Below are 18,678 nucleotides of genomic sequence, written 5' to 3'. Positions count from 1 at the left end.
TCATAATCATGCTGCCTAGTTGGCACTTCTGAAGATGCCTGAACTTGATTTGAGGGGTGTAACTATTTTGAAGAATGCTGCTATCCTGATCTTTCAGCACTTTCTCTCTCTGCTAACCTTTTTGTGATTTTGATAATATGAATTTAGCTGTACCCTGACATTTACTCCAGAAAAAAAAAGGAAAAAAGATGTGTAGTATTTCTCTTTTTACCTTCCCACTAGTAAGAAACTGTTTAGATAACAAAGTTATGGTGGTGTTGCTGGTAGACTGACGATGTTGTCTCTTTACCTGTTTTTCCTTCTCTAAGAGCTACCCGAGTCAAGGACCTGGTTCTTTGTAGACAGCTATTTCTGCTGCAAAGTAGAATTTACTGAGTCTGTCTGGGATATTGATAGCCCAGGAAAGTAGTTGGCAGATTAGAGGAATAATATGGGATCGCTTAAGAACTTTTTAAGTAAGTGGTAGTGATGCCTGAAATGGGATTGCCACTCTCTCTGTGTGACTTAAGCCGTGCTGTGTCACCTGTTGGATATTCCCAGGTGCAAGGCAGGGTCCATGAGATACCTGCTGCAGAAAAAACCACTGCAGGTCAGCGCTGCTCTGTGAGTCTGTAAAGCTCTGCATGTAGCCCTGCTCTAGGCAGTGTTCTGTGGACTGAACTGTACTGCAAATAAACCTGTCAGTTGAGGGAGCATTCTTGGATTGGTTCAGAGGGCCCTTAAAACACATGCTTGCTCCTCGAGGCATGAGGGGATTTGGAATTTGTTTCTCCTGAGCAGGTGCTTCCTTTAATGTCCAAGTAGTTGAAGTCCTGGCTATGGCTTGGTGTGCTGGGTTGTTTTTTGGTCTGTTTCGCTGTAACAAATGCATCTTGTTTTTTGTGAAGCTGTTGTTCCTTTCAATACTGATGTATTTTCCTCCCCCTTTTCCTCCCTGCAGTGGGAGGAGGTGAGCATCATGGATGAGAAGAACACTCCGATCCGCACCTATCAAGTCTGCAACGTGATGGAGCCCAGTCAGAATAATTGGTTACGAACTGATTGGATTCCCCGTGAGGGGGCTCAGAGGGTTTATATTGAAATCAAGTTCACGCTAAGAGACTGCAACAGCCTGCCAGGTGTCATGGGAACTTGCAAAGAGACTTTCAACCTTTATTACTACGAATCAAACAATGATAAAGAGCGTTTTATTCGCGAGAGCCAGTTTGCCAAGATAGACACCATTGCTGCTGATGAGAGCTTCACCCAGGTGGACATTGGTGACAGGATCATGAAGCTGAATACAGAGATCCGGGATGTGGGACCACTCAGCAAGAAGGGGTTTTATTTGGCTTTTCAGGACGTCGGTGCCTGCATTGCTTTGGTCTCTGTCCGTGTGTTCTATAAGAAGTGCCCGCTGACGGTTCGGAACCTGGCGCAGTTTCCAGACACCATTACTGGGGCTGACACCTCCTCGCTGGTGGAGGTTCGCGGCTCCTGTGTCAACAACTCGGAAGAGAAGGATGTGCCAAAAATGTACTGTGGGGCAGATGGCGAATGGCTGGTGCCCATTGGCAACTGCTTGTGCAATGCTGGCTACGAGGAGCGCAACGGAGAATGCCAAGGTAGGATGAGCCATATTGAACTGTTCATTAGGGCTCAGTGGAATGCATAATTGAATTGGAGATGAGCGTAAATGGACCAAAGCCAGTGATTAGCAGCCCTCTGGGATGTGGTGGGACAGAGGGGTCTAATGAAGAAGTCCAATAGCTCCAGGTGGCAAGGCTAAGAATTATATAATGCAAAACAAATGATAGTGCTGAAATAGGCAGAAGGTGAAACACATTTTCTAGCAGATGCCTAAATTTGATTTGGCTCGTGATAGTCACCAAAACGTGGATGACTGCAAAGCAGTGCAGTTGAGCTACTGTTATTTGAAGAGACAAATCTTTCAAGGGAACTTTGTTAAACACAGGAAATTCTGGCAGAGTCAACTTTGGAAAATGCAGTAGGTTAAGAACCAGTCTGGGAGGCAGGACAGGAGTTTTAGCTGGATTACTTTTCCACTTTAGGAAGTGGAAATCTTTGGTGCTTTACTTGTTGCAAATTTCTAGCACTAAATACCCTTTGATATTTGACACTGCTGCCTTTGTTAAATATTTTCATTTCTCAGAGAGTCTCTATTGTCAGTTAAATAATAGAGGTGCTAGGATACTCTTAGAAATGCTAAAAGTCTCCACCCCACCCCACCCTCCCACACACACACATACACCATCCTGTGTGCTGCAGAATTAGGGATTAAAGTTTGTATAAAAGAAAGATTTGCCTAAAAGAAAAAAACCTCAATGCCTATATTCTCTTTGCATCCCTTTTCTGGATAAAGAAGCTGTAGAAGGTTAGGGAAGGAGAGAAGGGAGTTTATAAATAAAATATCTTTAGCCTCTGCTTTGAAAGTCTTGCTCATGTAAGCATAAATTAAGATCAAACTTAAATGGATTCTTGCACAGGTCAGTGAGCTTAATTTTGCTGGGTGCTGAATTGAAGGTGCTCAGCTCCTTCTGGGATTTGGAGCCATGTTTTTAGAAAAGGTTCGTTGGAGTCAGTTGCCTCATCTTCATGTGTGTTTTACTAGGGCATTTTTATCATCTTGAGACTGAGAACAAGTTAGCAAAGCAAGTAACTGGCTCCTTCTGTGATGGACTCCTAAGAGAATGGTGTCTTTTGAGTGTCCTACTTGATTTCTTTTAAATGGTAATTTACAGTCAATATGAAGTTCATTATTATGCACTGAAATTAAATTTTGGTAGGAAAGAACTGCAATGTGTGAACTTCAGCCTTAATTTACTGAGTTTTTGCTCTATGACAGAAGCCTAATCTGTGGCATAGTGGCAACCTTACCAGCCTGGGCTGTGAGAGAAGAAAGTGAAGTGGAGAAGCATTTATTGGTTTATTGCACAGCGATGATTCCACCTTCTCTTAAAGGCCTATTAGGTCAGCACTGGGTCACTCTGACCAACACAGATCATCCATTTTTCAGTGTCAAAGGCCCAGATGTGGTAAGCTAATTGTCCAACAAATCCTGTGTTGTTCAGGGGAAATCTCTTGAGGTTTTGCTGATGGGCAGTGGTTATAGTGGCATACTTTTTAAGCTTATTTTTGTAGTGTTGGACTAGACCTTGGGGATGACTGTCAGCTTACCTAAAGGCTCTCACCTGCATCTGGAGATGTTTGGGCTCAGGAAACCCAGTTCTCCATTTCCCAATTAAAAGGAAGATCAGGTGATGCTGTATTGACAAAGGTGTTAGAAACGTTCTGTCTCTTGGGCTCTGCAGAGTGAAGTTGGCCTGTGCTAGTCATTTTGAGTGTTTGAGCCAGCGCATAATTGAAAGTGCTAAACTCATTTCATCAGCTGTTACTTGTGGTTTCCTTTTCTCACATTTGCCATTCTCCAGCCAGAACAGTTAACAGGGAAGCTCCTCCTGATGAACTCATGAAGCTCACCAGGACTGTGCAGCTTCTCTACAGTTTCCAGCAGGCTGTTCAAGCAGTTTGGCCTTTGACACTACTGAATGGGGCTTCCCCTTTTCTTTCCACTCTTAGCTTAATCGTTCAGCTAATGTTCTGCTCTGACAGGTTTTTGGAGGGGAGGAGGAGGATGAAGTGCGAGGATTCCTGTGGTTTTGATAGAGAGGGCTGGGGGCAGGGGAAGAGAGACTGAGTTTGGGAAAGGCTGTGAAAGGGCGCTGGTGTGGGACGGGAGCTGGTGAGCAGGTTCCACCCCAATTGTTTTTCAATAGGTTGACTGTGGCAGGACAAATACAACAAAAGGTCAGAGGTTGTCTGTTTCCTCATCCATCTTCCCCTGTGATCCTAGGGTCAGAGTTAGGATTGATTAAGATCTTAAATGTTTAACAAAAGCTCAGTGGGCAGGAATAGCTCTGGCCAGTGGATTGGGGCTTTGCACTTGTTGGGAGACCCCCAGTCTATGTTGGAGCTCCTTTTCCTCTCCTGGGACCTGCTCCCTGCCACACAGTGCTGGGACAGACCAGTTGGCCCTTGAGCTGTCCTGCAGGCTGCTTCAAGTTCACTCACCCTCCCAACTTTTAAATAATACATTTTCCTTGAGATTCTTCTGCCTAATTTCTGATGTGTGTGTGGGAAGCGTAATGGAAAGCCTTTTCGCATCCAAAGTTCTTGTAGTGGGAGTTAATGACTTTCTGACCTCAAGTGGGATTTTTGAAAAATTGTGTTGGTGGTATGGAGGTGTTTGAATATGATGACAAAAAACTGTCCTTTCTCTGACTGCTATTTTTTTTCCAGTTGACTTTATTGATGATGATTGTCTTACTGAGCAGCCGTAAGTGTGTGTGTATGTATATATGGAAAAATGTGGGACAGGAAGGAAAAGGAGCAAAGTACTTAATCCATATTTAATTGGGAAGCTTCACAGGCCTGTCATGGCAGCGGTTCTGCAAAATTGGTCCAGATCAGTAGAAATTTTAGGTGAGCTCTGTTTCTTTGCTTGCTGTAGCAACTTGTAGCTGTGAATTAGATGCCAAAAAAAAAAAAAACAGTTTGCTATTTCTACTACTGTTTATTCTCCCTCAAATGTTCTATGTTAGTGGCTGTCCATTTAGAAGAATATGAATGTGGAATATTGTTGCTGGAAGATGACTATCCCAAATAGTGGCACATCTCAAGGCTAAGGCAATTAGTGCTTTAGGGCAAAGCTGAGACATAAAGTAATTTTAAACTTCACTTGTACTCATCATTGTTATGTAAATTGTTTTGTTACACATTAATAAAATGTGGTTTGGATTTAGTTACGATTTCCTTATGATAAAACATATCTTTCTAACTCAAAGGAGGAGGGGGGAAAACAAGCAGTAAGGGAGAAAAGACAGATTAAAGAAGCAATAGACTGTAGCCATCTGTGATGATTTTGATGCTGTGAAATTACAAATCTCAATTTTAGACCTGCCATTTAGTATAAATATGTGAGACAGTTGAGATTTTTACTGTGATATTGTAAAGGTTATGAGAGCCAACAGCTTTGTCTTCATCTACACTTGCTTTTTCTGAGTTGTGAATTGGCCAATTGGCAGAAAATCCAGTGTCATTTAAAATATGGCTCAGTCCTGGTTTCATATCACTGCTGTTTTTAGAATTTTCCTCCGAACTTTGATAAGAGCATCCCTAAGAAGTAATAATTTGAATGATAAGATTCTTTTTATCTCAGAGGCTTTGAAGAGTGACTGTGATCATTGAAAGCAGCAGTTCAGTTTACATCAGAAGTGTACAGTCTAATTATATGTTTTTCTGTGATAAGATTCTTGGATGGTGGATTTTTTTAAGGGTGGGGAAGTAAAGTAAATTGTGTGTGCTTTCCCATTTTAGTCATAGATAACTTTTTTGTCAAAATAGCACTGATGTACAGTCTGTCTGCACAAAAGGGTGATCAGAAGGGTGACTAAGACTGTGCAGATTTGAGATTTCAGAAAGATTTTTTTTTTTCAGGTTGATTATTTTTGGCAGGAGAAAAAAATGCACAGACCCAACATGTTACGTTTTAAAAGGAGCTAAGAAGACGGAAGCTACAGGCGGGGCCTGGGAGCGATACTGAAACACAGTCTGTCTCAACCAAATTTAGTTGGTTCTCTTCTCTGCTGATTTGGTTATGTTCTCATGTAGCTCAATAGATCTTCCAAGGGTTGCTCCCTCTGTGATTTTCTTGTACCACCTGGTGCATTTCAAAATCTGCATTTAAATGTCATTGCAGGAACTCTATTGCTTTTCTCCTGCCTGGCCTCCTCAGAAGTCAAGTTACAGCTGCCAAACAATTGTCCCTTCATGTATTGCTTGGAGAAAGGCTGTGACTGCTTCCTTTTGAATTTCTGACTAGACTTCTGCTAGTACACAAGGGAGCAATATCTGGTTCTTATTCTGTGTGTTACTGGTGAAAAGCACAGTCCTCAGAACCAAAGCCATGTGAGCTTTGTGGTGGTAATGAATTTCATGGTAGGTCTGGGTAGTCTTTACTGGGACTTCCAGCCCATCTTCTGGTTTGTGTTCTTGTAGGATTAAAAAAAAGGCAATCCAAAACTTTCCAGACAACTCATCCTGTGTGTGATGAGTTCAGTATTTAGATCTTGGCTGGGTAAGGGTTATTATCTGTCTAATAATATGCTCCACTGTGCTTGGTCTTTATTGTGCTTGTGAGCAGTGATTAAAGAAATGCTCAGCAGTACTCTAAGGTCTTTTGAGACTGCATCAAAAAGCCCCCCAAACTTGTGAGATAAATATCTTATCTGGTTTCGTCCCATTATGTGACATCCTTTTCATATGTTGCAGGGAGCAGGTGAGGTCACACAGTTTTGTGAATCAGAGACAATTAACAATCCCATGACTAAACGGCCATTTTATGAATATTCAGAGCCTGCTTCACCTCCCTGGGAAGCAAACATGTTGGTTCCCTTCCCCTTCCTCCTGCTAGAGACTAGGGAAGCTCTCCCTGTGAATGGGGATTGGCAGCTGTCGGCCGCTTTGCCTTTTGCATGCAGCGAATTCCTCATTTACATCTTTTGTATACACCCTCATGCAAAGTAGCACACCCATTTCCCCATTTCACAAAGGAGATAAGAGCTTCCTTTGGAAACGCCAGCCAAAATCTTCTTCTGTTTATGCAGAGCTCAAAAGATTTGGATTTTATGCAAATGAATTCTGTTTTGGTTTTTTTGAGCTCTTTGTTTAAGAGACAGTATAATATTTGCTCAGTGTGCTCCTCATGTCTTGACCATGGCTGGTCGGTGCTCTTGTGACCAAGTGCAGCTCCCTTCCAGCTTCTGCGTGGGACAGCGCTGTGCTCAAGCCCTGAGCACCTCCAAAACGATGCCTGGGAGTGGAAGCTCCACTTGTCATGCCTGGAGGGGCTGCAGGCCCTTGGGTGTCATCTCCAGATGTTCACCAGTGATGACCAAGCTCTTCTGTAGCTGCAGCCTCAGCTGGGGGGATGAGGAGGTTCAGGAGGTGGGGTCCCCTCTGGGCTGTAAGTGTGCACTTAGGGCATGAAAAAGCAGCACTACAGTTCTGAAATTTCCTATGCTTTGTGCCAAGTACCTGCTCAGGCCTGGGCTGGTGCCCCCTTCCCTTTGCTGGCTGGGCTGGCCTTGGCCCATGGTTATGGTGTGGTGAAAAGGGGCTCCCAGCACTCGGGTACGTAAACATGTAGAAATGCTCTGCTGTCTTTATTTATTGAATGAAAATAATCTGTGAGAAAAGTTCTGCTTTCTTAAGCCTCATGATTATACAAGAACCCATATTTTATTTTATTTTTGGTTTTAGTGGCTTTCTTTTCTTTTTAACTTCTCTTTATTTCAACTTTACTTAAAATTGCCTTTGGCTTGAAATAAAGCTGAGGCTCATTAAATGCTCCCAAAACATAGGCTTGTTCAGAATGGATTTGTTGAAAGGTTTATTGATATAAGTTAGAACACATGCTGCATGAATGTACTGTATTTCTTTTAAGGACTGTTTTTCATTTTGTGTCTTTATAAATCAGTGTTATGAAATTGGGACCCCGATCGTGTTGGGGCTACATCCTATAAGAAACCAGAAGGAAAAACATGGTTGTGGGGGGTTTTCGTTTTTGTTGGATGTCCAATTAGTGTTTAACTTGAAGGTAATTTCACAGGGGTAGTAAACTGCGCAGTGTGAAACCTGGTGGCGTAATTAAATGGAGGAAAGGCTCTTTAAAACAACAAAGGAACGTGCAAAAACTTTGCTTTTGTCCTAACAGTCACCCAGAAGGGGAGGTCATGCTGTTCAAAGTACAATATGGATGGGCTATTAAGGTTTGGAGGAAAAAAAAACAAAAAAAAAAAGCTATACTATACATTTGGTATTTGCTTTGGCTCATTTAGTCATGGATGCCTAGAAAAACCTCCATTTACTGGTCTGCTTTTTCTACTTCCCTTAGATGGGTGGCTTTAAATCTCACTAACTTTGAGTTAATCTGTACAAACTCAGTGAAGGAGGTGTGCTGGGAAACAGGCTTTATATTCACTGGGGGCCTGGTGCTGCACGGCTCAGGCTGCAGAGGAGCAGCAGGTTCAGCAGCCCGGGCTAAGGTGGAGTCCTGGGCAGGAGGAGGAGGAGGAGGCAGGATGCTCCTGAGATGCAGCAGCCAGAGGATGGAGGGATGAAGCGAGGAGGAGGAGGAGGCAGGATGCTCCTGAGCTGCAGCAGCCAGAGGATGCAGGGATGAAGCACAGAGGAGGAGGAGGCAGGATGCTCCTGAGCTGCAGCAGCCAGAGGATGGAGGGATGAAGCACAGAGGAGGAGGAGGCAGGATGCTCCTGAGCTGCAGCAGCCAGAGGATGGAGGGATGAAGCACAGAGGAGGAGGAGGCAGGATGCTCCTGAGCTGCAGCAGCCAGAGGATGCAGGGATGAAGCGAGGAGGAGGAGGAGGCAGGATGCTCCTGAGCTGCAGCAGCCAGAGGATGCAGGGATGAAGCCTGGGTAACTTTCCCAGAGGCACACCGGATTTCTGTGACTGAGATAAAGGCTGAATGTAGTGTCTAGCTGCAGAGAGCTTCTTCCCCTCCTCACTTGTCAAAAGTTTTTGCTCACCTTTTCCTAATGAGGGACCCATCTTACACATCCTCAAAACATCATTTGAGCTACGGTGATCAATGCCTATCGCTTCTGCCTGTATATGTGAAGGCTTTGTACAGCCCCACTACAAAGCTGCAGTACAGTGTCTTAATTACCCAGATAATCCTGTTTGCTTGTATTTTTAAACTATGGAGTGCTGGGTAATTATTCAATTCTTAATAGAAGGCAAATGGCAATGTAAACAATAATTAGGATGTTAGACTAATGTGCTTCAAAGCAAATTGGATTTTTTTTCATACCGTTCAGCATGAAGTCCCATAAAGCTGACAATTTAGTGGCAAGGAAGGAAGTTCCATTTCACTTGTATTTTCTGGTGTTATCTCCTCATGCCTTGTTTCTGTGAATGAGTTTGGTGTGATGCTGCTGCCTGCTCCAGAGCAAAGGTCAGGCTGATAGTCAGTTCTCCCCATTTTCCTATTCTCTGCTGCAGCTTTTTGTCCCCTGCAGCTTAGAGGTTAGAGGTCAGCAGCATCCCGCATTCCCTCCTTTGCCAGGGCATGTCAGTGTGGAGGAGGATGGCTGGTGTAGCCAGCACTGGGCTCAGTGGCTTGTGGCTGTCCCAGGCCAGGGTCCAGAGGAGAAGGGAGCAGGCTGAGCTTGGGGACTTCAGCTCTTTCTGCATTTGGAAATCAAGACGTATTTCAAGGGAAATTCAAGTTTTTGGCTCTTCAATCTTTGCAAAAACAGGGTAATATGCTGTGGGTGAGAACCACAGCTCATTATCTCCCTTAGTTTGGAGAGCGCTCCTGGGTTTCATAGTTCCTGTCAGGTTTTCCTAGGAGTGTGATATGAGCCACAAACACCCATGCAAAGCACTGAATTGATTTCTGTTCTGTCTGCAAAACTTGTGTAATGTAATATATTTCAGTACTTGCCCAGACCGTTAATTAAACCCTGCCATTGTATCCATTCCTGGCATTGTATTTAGCCTGTGATTGAAAGGCGAGTGTTGGTAGCAAAGGCGTCAGTCAATAACGCTGCTGCTGCTTCCCAAAATACTTTAATAACGTCTCTGTCACACCGAGGGTTTTGTCTGGCCTTCACTGTGTGCTCTCAGTGGCCTGAAGGGATTGAACAATTGCCTTTATTTTCCCCATTATCAATGCTAAGAAAGGCCAAAATGTTCTCCAGTGTTGATGCTGAATTACAGAAATTGAATTACAGAAATTTAATTTTAAATACATTTTATTCTTCTCCTAAGAAGTGTGTGTGTGGGGGAATCAATGGAACAGTTCCAGAGGTTATGGCTGAATATTTTTGATACAAGTACGGGCTATCTTTTTGTTAAAGTCTGCACTTAGAGGGCGTGGATTTTCTTATTTTACATCCCAGAGGGTTTTTGCCAGGCCACATTTTAATAACCCTAATTAACAAGTCTGTCCATACATCAAACATCTCTGTCTGGGGAGCTGAAGAATACCTGCAAGTGCTTCTGTGAACTTGGGACTTGAATTCATTTGTTTTCAGTTTAAGTTTTTCTGCTGCTGAAAAAGACATCGCTGCTTTGAAAACAGTTTCCTTTTGAAGTGTCCAGCCTGGTAATGACTGAAGCAGCCACTGGGTAAATTAGCATGTTAAAAGGAGAGGATCAATACTTTCTCTTCGCCTGATCTCTGCTGGGGCTGGGTCTTGGCAGCCCTTGCTCGGGGTCTGGCCAGCTGCACCCCGGCATTTCAGGGGAGCCATCAATAGTGGTGTGGGTTGTGTCAAGCTGAGAGTGCTTGATCTGCTGCCCAGGCTCTTTCAAGGATGGAGATTTGAAAATGGATTTCAGGGAATTGATAGCTTTGGGAAGATCAGACAGCTTGTGTAATTATAAACAGGATTAGAAGGAAAGTGGAGGGAGAAATAGGAGATCAATCGTAGGGCACGAGTTGGCTGAACTCCTCTTCTGATGCTTGAGTTTTGTTGTACTTAGCTGCTGTGTGTTGAAGATTTCTTTGGGTTTTTTGAGGAGACAAGTAAACACAAATTAAAAAGAGGGTGTGTGGGCAGTCCCTACTGTTTCACAGAAATGCTTGGAGGCCGTGGCTGCTGGGTAAGTGTAGCAGGAGCTGCTTAGATCCAGCTGTGTTTGCCGACAAACTGCAGAAGGTGGTTCTGGCTTCCCCGTGTGAGCCCCAGCCCGTGTGCCTGCACACCTGCAGCGGTACCCTCCGGGAGCTGGCCTGGGATGCTCTCTGTCCTGGGCTTTCTCTTTGCCCGCCTCCTGCTCTCTGATACAGACATCCCTCCCTCCCTGGGCCTGTGGCAGAGCCCAGTGTCTGTTCCCTGAGGAGACACACTCCCTGCTGTGGGAGTGGGGGAGCACCAGGGGCTCCTCCTCTGTCCACCACTGTTAAAACCATGAACAAATGATTGCAGTAATCAAAATGGCTCTGGAACTGTTCTGAAATGGAGACTATTTCTTGAGAGGCTTCCTGTGGTCTCAGTCACCACAGATACCAGAAGATAGCAGAGTTCTGTTGCTGTTTCTTTTTAGTGGCTTCAGTATTTGCGCCTTGCACATCTGCCAGCCTTCCCTTAATCTCTGAAGTACCCTAACACAGTTATTAGGTTGACACGTTTTGTCCACTCATAATTAGTTCTTGGATTTCCTCATTTATTTTTGTGGTGATCAGTAGTGTCCAGGGTAGAGCTAATGAGACAGCTGAAATCGGGACCAGGTCCCTATGTGCACTCCACCTGCTCATTAATCAAGGACTTTGCAGTTAATGAGTGTAATTTCCAGGTAATATTTAATCTTGGAGTAGCAATAGTTACACTTAATGTGAAAGAACTTCTTTTGCGGTTTGCTGCTGAAGTCATTCCCATGGCACGTTAGGAACCTCTGCTGCTCCCAGGCGCAGTTCTGTCAGGCTGGCCCAAATTTGGATGACTTCCAAAAATCCATACAAGATGAAAATACTGGATCTGAGTATTTGGGCTGGACAAGACATTTCAGTGGGTGCTGAGGGCAATACACATGCCTATAGATGTGGCTGATAATGTACAGTTTTGTAACGCTTTGAGGTTCAAAGGCTTCTCTACGTGGGGAAGAAAGTTGAAAGCCATCAGCTAAAGGGGTGAAGTCAGCGTATATAACTGAAGGTGCATCATTAATTACCTGCAAGACTGTTTCCATCCTTTTTGTCTGAATCTACCCCTGTGCAGATCCTTTATCCATTTAGTTGATTCACCTTAAAGTTCTCAGTGGCTCTTTGAAGATGTGCCCTTGGTGCCCAGTTTTAATGTGCCCAGAATTAATGCACTTGGTAACCTTGAATTCAACACACCCAATAGCTTGGGAAAGTGAGCTCAAAGGGTTGTGGGCACTGTGAAAGCACCCATTTTTAGCTTTAGGATTCTTTAATTTGGGAGGGAAGGGAGAACAGAAATTACCTACAGTCACAGCAGCAGAAGGGGAAGCAGAGCCACAGCTCTGCCAAGGAGGGCGGCTGGCTGGCTCCAGAAAGGAGCAGGAGACCTTGTCCACTGTGGAAGAGCAGCACTGGCAGGGACAGAGGTGGTGGAGGTGCACTGTGGGTTGGTCCAGCACTGCAGGGACCTGCCCTTGTCTTAGCAGGAGTGGTGCAGTCCCAAGAGCAGTATGTGGCCTTATTATCTCATCTCCTTCCCATTAGTGCTGAGGTGGTGACTGTGCAGAGCTGGTGTTTTTAGTTCAAGATGAACTGTAATTGGGGTATGAGAGTGTGCAAAAGGAGATCTCCTCCCTCTTTCCTGTTTGGTTGGGCATTGGTTTCTCTGTCCATGCAACCAGAGGATCCTGCTGCTCTTAACTTGTGCTGAGTTTTTAGCGGCTCACTGTGGGAATATGGGGCCAGGAGTTCTGCCCACCATATTCTCCTGCTTCTTTAAAGGTTGCCACTAACTCCTCTTTCTTGTGGCTGTGTGTTTACTAGCCTTTTGCAGTAATGCTAATTTGACCTCTCTATACACCTGTATTAAAGTTTGAGTCAAAAATGTAGTGTAGCAAAGGAGAGACATTTTTCCGTGGGATTGTTGAGCTCTTTGAGAATGCCGAATGACAGAGTTAACTCTTGTGCAAACATTGCCTTTTATTTGACTTTGTAGTTTGCCCTTTGAAATACAAACATATTTGTGTCAATCAGCAAGTCTCCTTTCCAGAGTTCTGGTTGACCCTGTGGAAAGAAATGTGACTGTGCAATTATTAAAGGTGAGGCCTCCGCTTTAACAAATGCTGAGTAATTGCTATTCATTCCTCTCTGTGCCTGTGCCATAAATGACAGTGAACTGCCCTTCAGCCTGGCTAAATAACAAGGAAGATACTTGTTTGGGAGGAATAACTCTTCAGAAATTTGCAATGTGTCAGAAGTATTGTGTCACAGTGACTTGTGGGTAGGAAAAAAGTTCTGTTTCAACTTAGAGTGCAAGAACCTTAGTTAGGCTTTAAAATGCAATTAGGTCAAATACTATATCTGTGTCACTCAGAGCTAGTAGGGGTTCTCAGAGCTAGTATAGAAGAGGGCAGAATTTGTCCATTATAAAAAAGTCTGAAGTGTGTGCAAGTGTGATACTCTGACAATTTACCTACAACTCTTCATGATTAAAAGGATGAAAGCTCCTCCTCTTCCCTGCCAGTGTTGGCAGGAATTAGAGAAAGACTCCTAGGAAACATCAGGAGCATTTCCACAGTCTGGAGACTTGGCCCTGCTTGGTGCCACTGCTCTGATTGATTTTTGTCTGGGGGAGTTGTCAGCCATATAGTGAGGCTATAGATGAGTTGTGCCAATGAAAATAGAAAATTAGACCTCATTACTATTTTTGGAAAATAACCCCTGTCCTCTGCTAGGTATTTTTTTCTTGCTGTTTTTTATGTAAAAGCCTTCTGAAGAGCCAGAAGCATGGCATAAGTTCAAGTTTATTAATCACTACTGATGCTTTATAGAGATACTATCAAGGTATATATAGAGGTACTATCAAGGTGGCTCAGTGCTAATTTGACCTTTGTTGTCTTTCTTTATTAGGTTCTAATTCCTATATCTTCATTCAATCTGTGATTTCTCAAAATAAATTGTTTATTGCCCTGAGCAGAGCATCATGGGTCTTGCAGGCAGACTTTCAATAACAAAATCCTCCTGGTAAGGTAAGGGGAAATACATTTTTGAGAGCGCTTTGCAATTTGTTTCTCAAAGAGATTTTTCAGAAAGTAGTAGATTCTGTTTTACCTATTCACATCAACAAGCTTATTTTGGCCTTAATCCAGGAGGAAATAATTGAAACACTATGCATTGGCTTTCTAAGTAGTCCAGAGCTTGATTGATGGATTTGTAGCCCTTAAGCAGGCTGAAGAGACTAAGACATCCCTTCTGCCTATGTCAAGGCTTACTGTCCAGTTCACTTTCAGGAGTTTAAAGGTTGGAATTGCTTAAAGTTGAAGATACCTTGAAATGTCTCACCTTTCTTCTTTAACCAGTGGTGCACAGAATTTGGCTGTAAAGATGGAGTTGATTTACAGGGCAAGAAAAATAGACTTAAATTTCAAAAACTAAAGATTAAGCTAGACCCCAGGGAAAAAAAAAAAAAATCATAATTACTGAGATCTGTAGTGCCAGTGCAGATTGCCCAGGAATGTGGGGGAATCTCAGTATCAGAGAATTTTCAGAATAAGTTAAGACATCCAGTAGCGTGGTTAAACTACAGGTTATCCTCCTGTGGGGCTGGGAATAGGCTGACTGGGATCATCTCTACCTATGTCTCTTGTGGCAAGTGCTCCTGTTCAGCTCTTATGGGATCACCATTGTCTTACAGGTGAAAAGCAGCTCTTGAGGTCTGACCTAGAAAGAGAGACTTGATCATACTGTCTCCTGACTTCTTTCCCTCCAAAGAAACTTTTTTCAGTCTGAAGAGGCCTCTTGGCTACTAGAGCTCTTGCTGTGCTGTTAGCTTTCCAGTTTAACCAGCTACTTCCAACTGAACAGAACCTTCTTTGGGTGTCTTAGATAACCCTCTCTGTTTGTTCCAGTCCTTCCTGGAGCCAGAGGGATCCTGGACAGGCCCTGGCTTTTCCAGTGAATCATGGCCCTACATATGAGATTTGTAGTTTCATTTTACTGACCTTAGTAATCCTCTCTGAGCATCTGAGCTGTGGTGATGGTAGAGAATGTCAGGGATGCTGTGGAGTAGCCATGAAGAGCACTGCCTGTTACTGGCTCACCTGGAAAGAGGAGCAGAAATAGTGCTTCTGTCTGGGTCCTTCCCCTGCAGGAGCAGCACTGCTCTCCTGGCTCTGGAGCCTCCTGGACTCTCAGAAAAGCCCAGAGTAGATGTGTGCAGCAGAAGTGGTGCTGCACTCCTTGCTCTGTGGGTCTGTGCTGTATTTTGGCTTAGTTTTGCATTCCCTCCTGTGCACCTGAGGAACTTGGCAGATGTATTTCAGCTCGTTGAAGGATGGTTCCCATATGCCAATGGAAGCCTCCTCTTTGCATCCAGGTTGGTTTTAATGTGGAGCACATGTGCTCACTTACAAGTTGAATAAACAAGTGACTCCTGAGGAGATATTGTCTGCTCAGGTGCAGTCCTATATCTGTTAGGATGTGGAGAAGGGATATTAAAATTGTTTACGAGGTCAGAGCTATAGTGAGCATTGCACCACCTTTGAGTTACGATATCATTACCTGAGCTGCGGGAACCAAGAAATAAAACCTTTTACAGTGAAATATGAGGAGTGCTTATGATTTTGAAGTATAGAGAGGAAGAAAAATGTGCATTATTTCCTAGGGTTTTTTTTTTTAATTTTTTTTTTTTATTATTGCAGGGGTTTGTTTTTGCTTACTGGTGACACACACAGAATAGATATGACATTTGCTCATAATATTTGTGCTAGAGAAATGCTCTTTTTACTAGATCATTTCTTTTTTGGGTCAATCTAGGAAAAATGTTCCTTCCTAAAACAAATAAATTATTCAAGGTTATGTAAATAAACATGCTATTATTTATCTACCTGGTACCTGTACTGTTGCAAGTCCAATCACTTGTTTTCATTTACCAGGCTGTGTTTCCTGTCCTTTCTTTGAACAGGTTTTTTTTCTGCCCTGCAGTAGGAGCCATTATGATGCTCATGCCATATGAAAAGTTGCACCTAAAACATTGCTGGAATAGAACAGAGATTGCTGAAGCAAAATTGTTTAAGCTGATTATTCTCAAACAGATGAGAGCAGCTTGCAGCTTATATCTTTTATGAGAGCCACTAGCTGTTTTTCAAGGACTGAAAGCAGTTGATACTCTACAGGTAGTGATCTATCAAAACATATTTTGACAGTTTTTGTATTGTCCTGCCTAGTTACTTGTCTTATAAGTCACTTTTGTGGAATTAAACAACACTATTACGAAGTTATGATCTGCAGAGCAAGAAAGGAATTAAAAGCCATGAAGAAGAGCGAAGAAAGCGTAGGTGTAAAAACTGAATGAATGTGGGCTATCAAACAGAAAGATGTGCTGGGGACAGCAGGAGAGGCAGCAGAGATTGTCCTGGGAGAAACTGAGACACAACTGCCACACAGTAAACCAGTATTTAGCAAAGTTAACTTTCGGTTTCTTTAGAAAGTGGATTTTGTGGTCTTGCTGGTCTGCTGTTTTGTCAATGACTTGCATCAAAACTTCCTCAAGTCAGAACATCTGTTGTGGCCAATGGAAAGATTCCTCTTGACTTTAATGTGCTTTGGATCAGGCCCAAAATGCAAATAGTTTTTCTCTCATCCTTTGAAGTCTTTAACATTTCATGGGCTCCCTTATGTTATTGGTAATTTGCACCAGAGGTATTTTGCATGCAAATGAAATTTTGGCAGTAACAATGACTGCATTGGTGAATATGCATGTAGGTATATCAGTAAAGCAAATTCTAGTTTTCAGTGTATCAAACTAGAAGTTTCTTTGTAACAGTGAGTTGTATCTACAGCTGCAATCAAAAGTATTGACAAATGCATGTAAAAGGCTGTATAAAACTGTCAAAGTACATTTTGATACATCTGTATACAGCCAATTGATTTTTCCTTTTTTTGTGGCTTGTGCAGGTTAATACATGTTTTCTATATGAAACCGGCATTTGTCACTAACTTCATAAAGCACTGTGGATGTCATAAATTTGAATACTGTAATTGAATCTGAATTTACTATGGATTTATTTAGCAGATCAAAGAGTTGCTTCAACCTACAACACTCATTTGTTTGCTAGTATAAACTCCTGAGCTTAGGGAAGTGCCAGAGAAGGATTCTTCCTTTTGAATTATGTGAATGTGAGCAAATCACTGGATTTTTAGTTTTTAATAAAACTGGAAGTGTATTTTTTAGCTGAGCAATCATTCTGATTTTAGTATAAACATTTTGAAGTTTTAGAGTCATAAAGACTATTGTAGTGTTGTCATGGGTGAGTGTGATACCAAAGCAATAAAATATGACAGGTATACAGTGTCCCTGTTTACATTATATTAGGAGCTCACTTTCTCATGTGAGGTGGGTGCTTTGCTCCCCAGTATGTGTGCAGTAATCCTTGTTTGAAAAACACTGAACCCTAATGTGGGCAGCATCTGCTCATCATGGGTTGTCACCTGCCCTGGCCACTGTGATGCTCTTGCCCATTTAAAATTCATCCTTTCTTGCTCATCTCCTTAGTTTCCTCTGGTCCTGACCCAGCCATTTCTGCCTGAGCCCTGATTTGCAGAGTGATCCTGCTGAATCCCAGCAGGCTGAGCTGAGGGCTCATCCCCTGGAGCCTCAGCCCTTCCTGCTCCCTGCGGCAGCTGGCCCTACCTGTCCTGCCTGGGCTGGCTCTACTTCAAGGGCACAGCCAGCCACTGCCTGGGAGGAGAAAGGGAAAAACAATTTGTGTTTCTAATTGCTCTAAGATATGATTACGAGCATCTTTCCACAGAAAAAAAAAGTCTGCTAAATAGAGCATTGCAGGAAGGGCTTGTTAGTGCTGTTGCTGTTGGGAGATCACCGTGTATGACTGGAAATGTAAAAGAGTTAGTCACTCTACTTGTACCCCAGGCTGTTATTTAAAGCTCTTGCTGGGAATGCCATTGCAACAGGGAGGGAGTAGCAGGAAATGAGGGCTGGGGACAACAATGACGTTTTGGAATGGAGAGAAAGGATGTGTCAGCTGAGCAGAGGTGGCAGTGCCCATCCTCAGTCCTCACCTGAGCTGCAGGGATGGTGCTCATGGCGAGGCTTGACTGTGGGAGCTTCTGTCTGTTTCAGTTCATCTTTTTATGCAAGAAAGAAGCACATAAATAATCAAAACCTGAATGGGGTCTTTTTTAGAATTGTGTGCAATTGTCCAGCTCATAAAAAAAACCCACAGAAACCAGTCATCAAAAATACTTGTCAGTTGTCAGTGGGAAGTCTTTAAAGGAAAGAAGGGTCTTTCTGGTTCTCTGTGTTTCATTTTGCATTGATTTAACCAAGTTTCACTTTGAGAAAGAGGAAAGGCAATGTAAGGGTGCCTTCAGGAAGCATAAGGGGAGGTGGCATTGCAAGCCCACAGTATGTCACTGGTGGCTTTACTGGGACAGAGTAACTCTGGCAAACTGATGTAGTTAAACTGCAGAGGATAGCAAGGACTAACACTAGTTCTAGTTCAGATAATGCTGATGGGAAGGGAAGGAGTGGGGCTATGGCCTAGGCTTTGCTGAAGAGTACATTTGGAGGTGCTGTAAAGCCATGCCTTTTCCCACGGGGCTGCTCTGGGTCTGAAGCAGCCAGAGCCTGCTGAATCAGCCCCTGCAGTCCCACGGGCAAGTACAGAGGGCTCAGCAGGCTCTGGGGCCCTGAGGAGCCAGTGCCAACCAGCACACAGCAGAAGCAGCCCGAGGCTGCCCCATTCAATCCTGGAGCTTCAGGCTCCTTGAGCAATCTCCAGCTTCAGAGGGCACCGCTCTGATGCCTCCAGTTGCTTGTAGGGCAGGGTGGTGCCTGAGCCAGGCTGCACTTTCCCTCCTCAGCCTTCCCACAGGCGCATCTGAAGGCACAGCCTCAGGAATGGCTTCAGGAGAGCAGCAGGGAGG

The 18,678-nt window shown here is 43.6% G+C and overlaps 1 protein-coding gene across 3 annotated transcripts in view; it reads left to right on the top strand.

Moving 5' to 3' along the window:
- Nucleotides 1–18,678, top strand: part of EPHA4 (EPH receptor A4) — a 105,942-nt gene that overhangs the window by 4,528 nt on the left and 82,736 nt on the right. For all 3 annotated transcript variants that reach the window (XM_058844035.1, XM_058844034.1, XM_058844033.1), the window contains exon 3: nt 941–1,604. In XM_058844035.1, coding sequence (XP_058700018.1) covers nt 941–1,604 — 664 coding nt within the window. The remainder of the gene's footprint in view (nt 1–940; nt 1,605–18,678) is intronic.

The sequence above is a fragment of the Poecile atricapillus genome, chromosome 8 (genome assembly GCF_030490865.1).
Source record: "Poecile atricapillus isolate bPoeAtr1 chromosome 8, bPoeAtr1.hap1, whole genome shotgun sequence".
Taxonomy (NCBI): Eukaryota; Metazoa; Chordata; class Aves; order Passeriformes; family Paridae; genus Poecile; species Poecile atricapillus.
This window is presented reverse-complemented; position numbering and strand designations above follow the sequence as displayed.